The sequence below is a fragment of the Xiphias gladius genome, chromosome 16, assembly GCF_016859285.1.
Source record: "Xiphias gladius isolate SHS-SW01 ecotype Sanya breed wild chromosome 16, ASM1685928v1, whole genome shotgun sequence".
NCBI lineage: Eukaryota > Metazoa > Chordata > Actinopteri > Istiophoriformes > Xiphiidae > Xiphias > Xiphias gladius.
Genome location: NC_053415.1, coordinates 21,113,259 through 21,127,535, shown reverse-complemented (window position 1 = coordinate 21,127,535; position 14,277 = coordinate 21,113,259). Strand labels below are relative to the sequence as shown.

Genomic DNA, 14,277 nt, shown 5'->3' with positions numbered 1-14,277 from the left:
AGTGATCGATTAGTTACTGCCCACCAGTGTTTTAGCCCTGGCAGAGGTATGATCTCTGAGTACTTTGTCTGTCCTTGTGTGCAGGTTTGAGCGCACACACACACACACACACACACACACACACACACACACTAACACACACACACAATGGTGTCAGAAGTGAGGCAGCAATCATCTGTACTGAAAATAAATACATCTTTATTATTCTCATCTCTACAGAGTGATCCCTCCCTGCATCCCGCTGACAAGACATCAGTACAAAACACACATCATCATTAATAGTCATCAATAGAAATTAAAAGACAAAGAGTCAGACAGTAAAGTAGAATTAGAAGTGCGTGAAGGATCCTTGATCAGACAAGTCGAAGGTCAAAGGTTGGAGCGCTCTCATGATTGAAAGTTCGCATTTAGGTCACGTGGTGACACCTGAGCCAGCTCCACTTGCTGAATAAAGACCGTCAGATGTGTCTAAAAGCTCCAAATTATCAGTAAATGGAACTTTGAGTGTAGATTTTTTTTTTTTTAAATTGCTCCCAAAGATCAAGAATGTACATTAAAGTACACAAAGTTCAGCTTTCAGTAGGTAATATCAATTCGAATGTGAGCCTGTGTGGACATTTTCAGAATCATTCTCCCATTAAGAAGAATTTAAAAAGAGAGGTATTTAGGGGTGTAACTGCCTTGTACCGAGTGCGTGTTTCACCTCAGCTCCTAAGATTTTCTGTGTTCAATAAATGACGGTATATCCGGAAACCTTTGAATGTGACCAGACAGACAATACACACAGGCTTTAATGTTGGAGAAAACAGATGTTCAGTGAGCGGTAATTAGTTATTCAGTGATCAGTCAGTTCCGTGGATTCTGTCTGAAGAGGAAGAAAATCTGAGCCTCTCTCAATAAAACCAGCAGGCTTCAGATGAATTTGTACTAGACATGCAGGTAGACCGTTTGTGCTGAAGTGGTGCAGGATGACTGACCATATCTGAAATGTTAGCAGTGATTTATTGATAATTTACTGACAATAATCTCTGTAATCAGAATATACTGTATGTTCGTATTATTGCACACAGATTTGTCATCAGACAGCGTGAATGTAACATGCTAAAGCAGCTAAGGTTTGGGCTACACTGCCCACTCACTAAGCCCCTCCCTCTGACCGGTCATTACATCATCAACATCAACATCATCATCATCATCATCGTCGTCGCCGTGACAACTTACCGAAACCCGCTGCTGCCGTTGAGTAACCTTTGACCTCTAAGCCTGACCTCCACAGTACCTCATGACATCACACACTAACCCCATCAACTGCTCCGTTACAACAACGAGTGTTAAAGGAACAGTCAAACAAAATCGTTGTGCTCAGGAAGTGTTTAGCCTAGCTTAGCACAAAGACTGGAAGCGGGGGGGAATTGCTAGCCTAGCTCCATCTAAACAGAAAACAATCCACCCTAAAACAACTCCAATCCTGTCTGATTTACATGGTGTATCTTCTTTATTGAACAGGTTTAGAAATAGAAATATAAAAAGGTGACAGTGTGGTTGTAGCAGCAATTAGCATTGGAGGTATTTGCTACCTAACAACTACTGAGGGCAGTGACTTTACACAGCATCTCAAAACTCCTCACAGTACAGTTCACCTGGCGTTATACTTAGTAATAAGTGATAGGTAATAATGACTTTTGGTGACCTCTGATCATCAGCTGAAATAACTGGCATCACCTGCGTGAGTGAACCTCAGGTGGACCAGGACTTTTCGCTCTAAAACATAACCTGACTTTAAAACGTTGAAAAAGTTGGGTTACCGTGACCTATATGTGTTTGAACTCAGTGGTTTTATGAACTGACCAGCAGAGGACTGCGATGTCTCGTCAGAGAAAACATGGCAATTAACAGAATCAGCTGTGAAGGACGTGAGGGGAACAGAATCATAATGATGATGGTGATGATGGTGATGGTGATGATGATGAAGAAGCAGGAATGTTGACAGCTGCAGCATCATAATCCTTTCATGATACACCTTAAAACCCTCTAAAAACCTTTAATGTTAAGCTGAAATGTGCATGGAAGCAGTAACTCTGAGGTATAACTGAGCTCAGTTTGACCCTCGGCAGAATTATATTAAAGTTTAAGGAATGTAACCCCTTATTAAAAGGCAAGAATGCATAGATTTAAAGACGATTAAGGCGTTTATATTATCTTTAAAGGGAAAGCGATCTCTAAAAAATCTCTCAAAACAAACAAACAAGAAAAACAAATAAACTCAAAACTCAGATATTTGTTCGCGTTTTGAGTTACCGGTCTCTGAGATTACTTCCTCCACCTCAATACAATGGAAGACAGTGGAATTTCATTTGTGGTGTTCACAGCATTGAAAAGTGACATTTAAAGTTATAAATCTCGAGATTATGGCGAAATCAAACCCCCTCATTTGTGATCGGCACTTTTTAAGTGATAGCCACTCACTCATTTTCATTCTATCATTACCAGTAATAGTAGTTTTCAATGTTAATGGGGGAATCAGCCATTCGAGGGATTCACAGAGAACGATGCAGCATTTAATCCAGTGTTACTCTTCGTAGTTTTATCTCACTGATCTCAGCCTCACTGTTTACTGTTCGCTCTCCTATATCTCGTACATTTCTCCAATAGCTCTCCACAGCAGAGCTGTATTAAGCTACTGCTAATGCATCCCCCTACTGCTGCTGCTGCTGATTCACATTAAAATCACCCAACTAGCAAAAGAAAAGATAGCTTTTACTGTGAAGAAGCCACAGGAATCACAAACTGAACTAAAGAAACTAAAATTCAGTTTCTATTTTGAATCTTTTAAATGCCATCTTTCATTGCTGTGAGTGGGAAAAAAAATAAACAAACTATAATTCACCTTTACTGTATTGAGGTGTAGACAGAAATCTGAGAGGCAGAGATATTGAAAATTGGAAGAAAGGACGAGAGGAAATATTTACATTTGTTAGTAATTTGAGTGAACCAGTTGTTCGACGGTTATAGTTCTGGACGGCCACTATGACCCTGAAGAGTTTGTGAATAATTGAAGACAGCTTCCTAAAACGTTTTAGCCATAGTTTAAGACAGCAATCAATATTTTTTTGAGTTACATGTTGCTGATTATTATTATTATTATTATTGTTATTATTATTATTATTAATATTATTATTAATATTATTATTATTAATATGGCTGTTATTGTTGTTGTTGTTACATGGACTTGCAATGTAGCTGTATTATGTGGAAAAATAGAATAAAAGTAAAACATGAATTCTGCTGTTGTCCTGATCTGATCTCAGACTGAGATCAGGGGCTAGAAAACTCGATCAGGACAGCCTCAGGACTCGGATTAGTAGTGCTTGAAATGGTAGCAGTACTGTTGGCAGTACTAGTTGTTGTTTTTAGTATTGCAGTAACAGTATTTTTAGGGCCTGGCTTTTGATCACAACAGGTTAGGAAAAGGAAATAGGATGTGAGAAAAAAAAAAAAACACATTTCTGATTGCTCACAGGGAAAAGGACACTGGAGGAAGCATGGACAGGCTGGTTCTGACTGGCTTTCCCAGCATTCAACACACTACCTCAGTCAAACTACCTAGACAGTGGAAACGTCCTCTCTGCGTCCCGCCTGAGGCTCCGGCCTCCACCTCTCACTCACGAGCGTGCTTGTTAACAGCAGGGCGGGGCACAGGTGAGGTGGGCGGGGTTCGTCACATGTAGGTGTTCACTTCATCATCAGTGTTACAGACATACAGTGTTACAGACACATAGTGTTCCACACAGACAGTGTTACTTGGCTATACAGTGTTACAGACAGACAGTGGTGCTGCTCAGGCTGTGGTTACTACGGCTGAAGGTCGAAGGGGAGGTGCTCTGCTGTTGCCACGACTACAGGGGGTGTTGTCTGGCGGGCAGGGGCGACTGCCGTGGTGACACGGCAGCTAGCAGCTCGCTGTAGATCTCCCGTCGGACCTCCTGCGCCACGCTCTCTCGAATCTGGAAAACACAGATAGAGGTGAAAACACAGTTTCAACACCCGCTGTCTTCACTCAGCTCCTCCTTTATCAAAGTAACAGTTTAACATTTGGGAGAATACACTAATTCACTTCCTTGGAAGAATGACACTACAGCCAGCGGCTGAAAGACTTTAAATATTTTTAAAACAGATTAAACAAATAGATATAACATGATAATTAGTGAGCTTTATAGGTGCTGGAGGGCGGACTTTTGTTTTACCCTTTGACACTAAAAACTAGGTCAACCGTCTCCTGGCTCCAGCTTCATATTTACTGTACAGACATGTGACTGGTATCAGTCTTCTCTTCCAACTTTCAGCAAGAAAGCAAATAAGTTTATTTCCCAGGATGTGGAACCATATCTTCAGATAGCACTGCGTTAATTTGCAGTAAGTTGTCTTGTAGATGATGCGACATCTTGCGTCTTTCTCTAGAAATGATCCAACATTCAGTTGTCTTGTGTGTAACTGAAATTTGTCTGGAATTCAACAAAAAATAAACTATTTCACTCTTATGTTCCGGTTTGAAACAGAGTCGTCAGATGCTGTGTAGGAACTGAAATAACCATTGATAAAAACTTTGGAGAACACTTACAAAGGCCTGTAGGGTTGCACTTCCCAGCACAGTCTACAGTCTTGCATTGTTCACCAGCAGAAAAAGTAAGTCTGAACGAGTAGTAAATATACAGTAATTTCAACGAAACAATTTGTAGTTGGCTTGTGAGATCCATATTTGCTAATGTTACACCTCCCAGCTCAACACCTGAAAGACTGAAAACTGGAAACAAGTGGCTATTTCAAACAGCTGTGTAACAACGGGGGCTTTGAAAGTTTTTTAGAGGTAAACCCAAAAAAAAAAATTTTTAACCAATACCAACATCAATAAGAAAGCACTCTGCTGCTGGGTAACTTAACTCTATGTTTAAGACAGGAGTAAGAGTGATATGCAGTGTTAGCTTTGTCAACAAAAATACGGCAAAAAATGATTCGTTGACAACCTTTTTATTCCACCACCAAAACTAACTAAGACATAATATTTAAAAAAAACAAAAACTGTGACAAAATGTGTTACAGTTTTTGTCGTTGAAGAGAACCTAAACGAAAGGACAGAACAATAGACATGAATTAATTACGACACTGTTACCTCTCTGATGAGCTGCTGCAGGTTCTCCACTCTGACTCCTCCTGCTGCTCCCTCCTCCTGTTGTCCTTTTTCACCTCCCCCTCCTCCGTCCCTCTCTCCCTCCTCTTCCTCCTCCTCTACCTCAGTGTGTGTGTTGGGTCGAGGTGGTGGGACAGGGTTTATGTTGATTGATGCCCGGTACACGCCTTGCTTCTGCTGTCCCCCTCTTCCTCCTCGGACTGGACTGGACGACCGGGAGGAGGGGTTGGTGGAGGGAGTGTGACCGTCATAGCTGAGTTCTGATTGGAGGAAGAGCTGCTCTCTGAGGAGGTCTGACACCTGGACAGACGGGAAAAGGTCGTACATTCAGACAAACCTTGGCATTGTCAGCTTTATATAACAAACGTGTGTGTGTGTGTGTGTGTGTGTGTGTGTGTGTGTGTGTGTGTGTGTGTGCGCGCTTGCTGACCGGTTCCATGGCTCTCAGTGCAGAGGCGGTGGACAGACTGTCAACACTGCTGTCTCTATGGAGACCCTGAGGAGGAGAGCAGGACGAGAGCATTAATACAACGTCACGTCACATCAAGTGTATCTGTTTAGTCCAAAATCACATAAACGTACTCTTGCAGTAGTGGTTCGTGGGCGTTTCCTCGTTAAATACCTGGCGGTGTGTGTGTATATGTCATTTGTTGAATGTTTATAGTCGGTATATCCAGTGGTATGTGTATATGCTGTACTCGTAATGTTGTTGTGTGTTTGTACACTGAGTAGTGTGTATGCCTATACAACCTTTGCTGTGTATATACACTATATTTGGCATGTTGTGTGTATAATCCCTGTGTTGTGTGTGTATACCCTGTGTTGTGTCTATACCCTGTGTTGTGTCTATACCCTGTGTTGTGTCTATACCCTGTGGTGACCGTGCATACTCTGAGTTTTGTGTTTTTATACTCTTAGCTGACACCCTATGGTATTTGTGTGCGTGTTGTGTGGATATACACTGTGTTGTGTGTACATATACTGATACCCTGTATCATGTGTGTACATACACCGTTCTGTGCGAGTGTATACCGTGCCTTGTGTGTGTGTGTGTGTGTGTGTGTGTGTGTGTGTGTGTCATATATATATATATCACACACACACACACACACACACACACACACACACACACACACACACACAGTTGTATGTATATACCCTGTGGTGTGTGTATATAGCCTATGATGTGTGCTCTCTATGTATATACCTCGAGGTGTGTGTGTTTTTGTGTGTGTCTATACCCTGTATTAAGTATTTTGTGTTGTATACTGTGGTGTCTGTGCTTTGTGTGTACAGCCTATCTTGTGTGTTTGATACCTCAAGGTGGTTGTGTATTTTGTATTTGTAAACCCTGTGCTGTGCGTACATACATTGGCTTGAACAGGAAAGTGATCTCAGACTTTTGAACCCCACTCTATACCCTGTGTTGTGTATTGTGGATATATGTACCCTGTGTTGCGTGTGATGTGTCAGCTCCATCAGTCTGTCTTCCAGCTGTTTTTCCAGTTCCTGCAGTTCCTCTCTGACTGCTGATCTCAGAGACTGAAGCTGCTCCACCTCCATCCTACACACACACAAACACACACGCACACAGACACAGGTTTGCTTTGTATCATAGTATCACTTATCAACACAGTTAGGATTACCGTAAAACACGCATCTGTTTGCTGTTATGAGTCACCTGTCGGCAGGGCTCAGGTGTTTGTAGACCAGAGCTTGCTGTCGGATGATTGACAGCTCCAGATCCATCATCTGACTGCGGAACAAGTTTAGACTCCGCCTCTTCTGCTGAAAGTCTGCCAAAGACTTAAAACAGAGAGAGAGGGAGATAAAGTGAAACACACTTCACTGATAATGATAACAACAACAACAGTCCACTCTGTTGCCTCCTGGATGGAAACAGTCCCAAACAAACAGTATGTAAATTCTAGGTTATTCAAAGCTACTATTAGTTAATTTATCATATGACTTTGAATACAGAAGGGTGTGAAATATGTAAATATGGAGCACATGGTCCTCACATATTATCCCTTTAACAATGACTTGTGATTTTGGAAGCCCACTAAAAGCTATATATAGTGATATTTGGATAGGCTTTAATGGCAGGAACTATTACAGCTGGATTTAAACCAAAAATGTAACTACTGTATTAACAGCATGCAGGAAAAGGCATTAATGGAAATTATAGGGGTTTTGAGGGATGACAGTACCTGGTGGCTGGGCGGAGCTGCTCTGTGCTCACTGAATGTGTCCGGAGTGCCGGCTCGGTTCTAGAGGGAGAGGACAGTGATGTCAAGATAGGAAGATGAACACAACACGCTGACAAAAGAACAAGCTGGGGCCAGCTCTAGACCTACTGGATTTTGTTACAGAAAGATCCAATGGAGGACGGAAAGCCACTAAAATTAAAATGTTTGGTTCTGTATTTACTGCTGTACTGTCGAGTGTGAATTCTAATCTCACACACACAGCCTACTAATACAATTTAATACAATGCAAATTGAACAGCAGTAAATACCTAATCATGTCTGTATGCCAAATATGAAGCTACTGCCTGAAGCCAGCTAATTTAGCTTAGCATAAAGACTGGAAACAGGGGTAAACAGCTAACCTGGCTCTGTCCAAAGATAACAAAATCCATCTACTAGCATCTCTAAAGATCACTTATTAAGCTGTTGTATTTTGTTTCTTTCATCTGTACAAAACCTAAAGTTTAAAAACAGCAAACTGCTGTTTAAGGGGGATATGTGCCGACAACGGGAGGGAGGGATTATTAACAACATTACGGTTGCATTCATTTTCAGTTTTACCTCCAAGTACAGTGGTAGCTAATCTGCCAAAACTATTGGCTTGTTTACAACATGTATGATGGTCTGACCGCTGGTGTTTGATGTCACATTGCACCTATTTTAGGGTGCAAGATGGCAAGAACTCCAAAAATAAAACAAAAGTTGTAGGACACTTTAATTTTCATTTAAAGAGAGTACGACCACAACCACAGACTATAGCTATAGGTTACTGAAGCTTAAATTACAAGCTTGAGAGACTGGGACTGGAGAGGACTTACCTGACTCAGACTCTGAACCGTTCCTCTGATATCATGCAGAACTCTCCTCAACTGCATCTCAGTGCTGGACGGGCCCTGGCTGAGCCCCGGACCTGGACTTGGAGCAGCAGAAGGAGCAACCTCCTGGGGGAGGCTGTGACCTTGGCCGAGGGCTGATGCCAGGCCTGGGAGGAAGCCTGGAGCAGGAGAAGCTAGACCCGGGTGGAGGCCATGCTCTGGGGCAAACAGCAGACACTGGGTGACGGGGTGGGGTGACGCTAAGTGTGGGTTTGTGTTGTAGCCATGGTAACCAAGGTATGGTGAGGCAAACTGTGAGCTGTGAGGAGCAGCATGGTAAGGTGACTGATGACTGTATGGATGGTTGCAGCCCTGGGGGTGCATTACACGAGTTCCGGGATGCACGTTACCCAGACTCACGTGGTGAGGAGCTGTGGAAGTTGAGGCCTGATGCAAGTTGGAGAGGCTGCCATGCTGGGGAATCGTGGTAGTTATAGGCTGGTGGAGACTGGTCAGGCTGGAACGGTGGTTCAAGGAGTGGTTGTTGTGGTGATGGAGGTTGGGAAGACTGACGTACGGATGAAAAGGGGAGGGGCACTGTGGGGGATGGTTCAGAGTGAAGGGGTATGGGCTAGGGTTAAGGCTGGGACTAGGATTGTTGCTGGAGTTTAAATACTGATCTGTGGGAGTAGGAATAGGGTTAGGGTTAGGATGAGAGAACATCATCTGCCCTGGATTCCAACTTTGCTGGTTTTGGTTGGCGCTCATGTTTTGTTGGAAGTGGCCAGGCAGCTGCTGATTGGAGAAGAGATCAGGGACGCTCTGGGTGCTCCATGCGTTGGCATAGCTTCCTGGTGACCAATCAGGAGGGGGGCTGGAGTTTTGCAAGGAGTAAGATGACCTCATCAGGTAGCGTGGGATGGGTTTAGGTGGGATGGGAGCTTCTGTGGGAAGCCTTGGTGGTTGGCTGCCAGAACCAGACGAGGAGGCAGGGTTTATGATCAGAGTAGACAGACAGTTGGTTTGTTCTTCCTCCTCTTCTTCCTCCTCTTTCTTGTCATCCTCCTTCTGGGTGTATTTGAATGAGTACCTGGGCTGGGTGCAGGACGCCTGGCCCCGCCCAAACTGTATCCTGACAGAGGACACGACTCTGGAGGGCGAGAGGAGTGAGGAAGGCAGGGAGGAGGACCTCTGCAGGGGGATGCCACGTCTTCCTTGTCCTCTCCCTGGGGTTTGGAGCATCTCGCTGGGCTGGGGGTTGACCCGCCCAGTCTTGCTCAGCTGGTTCTGTTTTGCTCGTTTCAGAGCACTTAGGACTGGAGAAGATGGAGCAGGAGGACAAGGTGAACCAGAACCATCCAAGGATGCGTGCTCTTCTTGGGATGGTTCTGGTTCTACTCCCTCTGTGGCTGCTGCAACAGTCTCAGTGTGGTTTTGAGCGCGTTGTTGTTCTTGTTTTGCAGCAGTCATGCTACGGGGACTCTCCGGTTCTGATTCTGGTTCTGGTTCAGGATCAGTCTGGTCCCCTCTCTCAGCTGGCTCCTTGTCCCAGGTCTCATCCTGCCGCACTCCCGTTGGTCTGCTCCTGGGGATCTGATGAGCTGTATACTGTGGAACCTGCTCTGAACTCCCATCGTGCCTTCTTCTCTGGCACTGCTCCTCTTATCACCCTCACCAGCACCACCAGGCCCGGGTTCTTCCTCTCTTCCGTCTGGCAAATCAAACGCTGGGTGGTCCAGTGTGAGGGGCGTGGCCACATCTTGCGACAGGTGCGATGTCACGGTGGTCTCGCTGTCACAGCTGTCGCTACTTTCCTGTACCTAATTAAAATTAATTAACAATTAATTACCAGTTATGGAAGAAGTACTCAGAAGTACTATTACCTGCAAAATGAATTTAAGACATCACTAGATTGTAACACTGATGCATCAATGTTTTACTGTTGTAGCTGGTAGAGATGGAGCTCGTTATAACTAGTTTAGGTTTTTAGTTCCCATTTTAAGGGTCGGGCCCCTCCAAACAGTCACGATAGATCGGAGAGGTTGTGAGATGAATAATGATGTAGAAAAGAAAATACATTTCTGCTTAGTTAATTTATATATATTTTTGGGGCTTTTATCCAATTTTTGCTTTTTGAAATACTTACAAATCTTTAACGATGCATTGTATTCAATAAGCCTATTGCATGTTCTTTTAATTCATAATCTTACTCTGAAAAGAAACTGCAGCTGTGAGATAAGTGCAGTGGAGTAAAAAGTATTAAAATTGCCTAAAACTGAAATGCTCAAGTAAAATATAGTCCCTCACAATACAAATTCCACAAAACTGTGCTTAAGTACAGTACTTGAGTAAATGTACTTAGTTACTAGCCACCACATCTAATTATAATTTTATCACTAACTGAACCATCACTGTGATGGTTCTGCTGTAAGTAAAATAAAATGAACTTCTGCAGGCAACAACAGCACTGAATTCACCATGAGATTCATACTGAATAATGAGTTGAGTTGGGTAATTCTGTCATAAATTAATGCCAAAAACTGTAAAGTAACATTGTATTCATGACATTTTCATTTTCTTGAGTTTTCATATGAAAAAGTAATTAATTCCCCCCCCTAAAAGAAAAGCCTGACATCTATCAAGGGTCAGAGGATGAAGAGCAGAGGGTGTTTTATGCTGTACAGATTGTAAAACCCCCATGACGCAAATTTGTGATTTTGGGCTATATAAATAATATATAGCTGGTGAAAGCAGGTACTGATCTGTCCGGCTACTATTGGTTATTGGTTACTATTGGAAAAATTCCCAGTGTGTAAGCACAGCATGCATTACCTTGTACTACATTGTCAGGTTGTTCGCTCTGATCTATTGCATTACATACACACTTTAAAAACATCAATAGTGTTTTAATACAGACTCTCTTTGACTCTGAGGTGCCTACTTAGAGATAATAAAAGCCTCACCTCCAATATGTCCGCTGTTTTTTTCTATCAGGACACCTTGTTGTGTATTGTTACTTACTTACCACTTCTGCGTGCTTGATTCGTTATTGCTCAATCTGTTATGTATCTTAAGGACTTTGTTAGTTGAACCCTTCATTCTACAGACGTAAGAGACTCTGCAGCAGCTAAAGTGGTTCTGAAAGTTGTTTTTTTTCTGAAAGATAAATTTTCCAGACTTTTTTTTATTACACACCATGAAATCATTTCCCCCAGGTCACATGTGACTAATCTGCAGGGATGTGTGTCCTACTGGTGTTATTAGTCTCTGACTGGAATTAAATGAGTCAGTTCAAATAATCTGAAAGGTCAAAGATGGTGAACTAAACTGAGTTAAGAGACTAAAGAATAAAAAAAAGAAGAAAACACACAAGCAGACCTTGAGGTAGCTGTTGGAGTCAGCTGAGGGCTCCTCAGCAAAACCGCTGCTGTCTGACTGCTGACTGACTGTCCTCAACAGATCTAAGAGAAAGACACAAACAATAAAAAAAATAAAAATAAAAATATGATTATTCCGGCAGTATCCTGTCTGTCCAGCAGGTAGCAGAGTAGACTCATCGCCCATCTATACTGAACATAAACAGACAGGACAGTCTGTCCTCACAGAGATCTGAGTAAACTGAGACACAGGAAACATCCATACTGCATACAGAGGCAGACAGCTTATATGCAGTTTAAACTCTCACATATTTGTATATATACATATACATATACATATAAATACACATACACATACACATACACGCACGCACGCACACACACACACACACACACACACACACACACACACACACACACACACACACACACACACACACACACACACACACACACACACACACACACACACACACACACACACACACACACATATATGTATTAGATTAGACAGAATAGATTTATATTCTCAAATCATACAGAAACATACTCAGATACTAAGTAGAGACTCTAATTGTAGGATATAAAGTAGAAAGACAGAAGCTAAAAATTGTGAAAAATCGTCAAATTGTGGCTATTAAAATCTGATTAAACAGATCTGACTGATTTTTGAGACATAATTTGATTTGCCAATTTAACAAAGTAAAAATAACATAACACAATTTTCTTCATCTTCCTTATCTCATAACGAAGCCAAAATGCTTTTATTACAAGTTGCTTTTATGATTGCAAGCCAAGCCACCAAAAAAAATCTGTAAGAAAATTACAGTTTGTTCAGAGTGCTGCAGCCAGGATTCTGACTAATACAAAAAAGACGCTGCACTGGATCCCTGTATCTATTACAGTACAAGGTTAAAAGGTTTGATAGGATTTTCACCGTTTCCAATGGAATCCTTTAGGATTCCTATACATTTTTAAAAATCTTATAAGGCTTTGTATCCTGTTTATAAAAAAAACTATTTGTTTTGTTTTTTTTAGGATTTTCAGCCCTACTGGAAATGTGTTTTTTTTCTATTGGATCTTACATACATATCCAAGACTTTCTTTCATCTTTATAGGAATTACCAAATAACCAAATCTAACTTGTCTACAATGGATTCTTGGAAAATCATGTAAAGGTTTGGGACACTGGTTTGGCCTGTTAAGGATTAAATTTAATCATGCCTATCACCACCATACAATTAGGGGTTCTATTTAAAAGATACAGTACAGGTGTGGTTGGATGATGATTACAATTTAGTGTTCGTTATGAAATTTCAATAATTTTTTCACAAAAAAAAAAAAATCGGAATTTAGAGAGATGAACTTCTCCAATGTATTTAATCAGACATACAGAATCAGAAGACAGTCCAGACCAGAGGGGTTCTGTCTAAATACATGTGTATATGACACAACTTAGTGTGAACACATACAAGTTAAGGGAGAGATGCTATTAGACAAGAATATGCCCACTGTATTGTTCCTGGGTAAACTCCCTTGGTATTTTTAAAAAGAAATAAATCTTTTTAATATGGTTTTTAATTTGGGTTGTTAATTTATGGTTTTTAATTTTCTGTTATTGTTTTTATTTTTGCTATTTATTTGTCCTGTTGGTTTTATTGTACTTGTTTTTTTATATTTTATCATATTGTGATCAAACATTTTACTGTTTTTGTCTTCTTTTTTTATGCTGAAAATTGTTTTTAATCCTGTTTATTTGGGTTGCCTCTTTGCATGAAAGTTATATACAAACAAAGCTATAATAATAATAATAATAATACACATTATTATTATGGTTATTATTATTCATTGAGTACATTCCGAAACATACAAAGTTGGTTTTTCCTACTGAAGCAAAAATAATCACGAACATGACTAGTTAAGCCAGTGAAACGCATTGTTACAGTTTGAACAAAGTGCTGTAGAAGGAGCAGTGTATTTGAAGCAGGCTTGTCTAACCCTGATGTAACTGCAGACTTAACTTAATAAAAACATTACATAACACTACTTTGGTATTTAAGTGATTTATGCGCATAGTTTAGCTCTATCAGTGGAGAAAATATCCTGTTTCAGTTTGCTGTGTGGAGTTGCAATTCCTAGTTATAGAGTCTAGAGACCGTATGCGCCAACAAACCTGAACATGTCTTCTGTAGTCTGAACATGTAGACTGGAGTCTGATTTTATTACATTATTAACACCCTTGATAATCATTTATGTAAGGATAGACATTACACATCACGTTATATGTACAGACAGACAGACATTGCTTTAATGAGCCTGCTGATTTTTTTTTTCTATCAGTCAGTCACAAGACTGCGTTTTGGAAGAGTTTATCTAATACACTTTTAATAAAATCTATCTATGTTTTGCCCCCCCATTTCATATACTAAACAATCAATGGATTGTTATGGAAAATAACTGTCAGACCTATTGATAATGTTAATTCTGTTGGTTGCAGCCTTATCTTTTTCTTATGATGTAATTGTACGACCTCGCTGTTGGTTCTCTTTGTGTAAATTACTTGATACATAAAAAAAATGGATGCATTCTGAAGGAATGTAACTTAACAAAAAATAAGCTCAATATAACCTACAACAATTTAGGTCTTAAAA

At 41.0% G+C, this 14,277-nt stretch overlaps 1 protein-coding gene across 1 annotated transcript in view; it reads right to left on the bottom strand.

Annotated features, from left to right (window-relative positions):
* Positions 1 to 173: 173 nt before the first annotated feature.
* Positions 174 to 14,277, bottom strand: part of LOC120801180 (protein ITPRID2-like) — a 34,894-nt gene continuing 20,790 nt past the window's right edge. The window contains 9 exon segments of the mRNA XM_040147796.1: positions 174 to 4,004; positions 5,168 to 5,485; positions 5,616 to 5,681; positions 6,635 to 6,749; positions 6,867 to 6,991; positions 7,396 to 7,455; positions 8,253 to 9,889; positions 9,892 to 10,069; positions 11,628 to 11,710. Coding sequence (XP_040003730.1) covers positions 3,897 to 4,004; positions 5,168 to 5,485; positions 5,616 to 5,681; positions 6,635 to 6,749; positions 6,867 to 6,991; positions 7,396 to 7,455; positions 8,253 to 9,889; positions 9,892 to 10,069; positions 11,628 to 11,710 — 2,690 coding nt within the window. The 3' untranslated portion in view covers positions 174 to 3,896.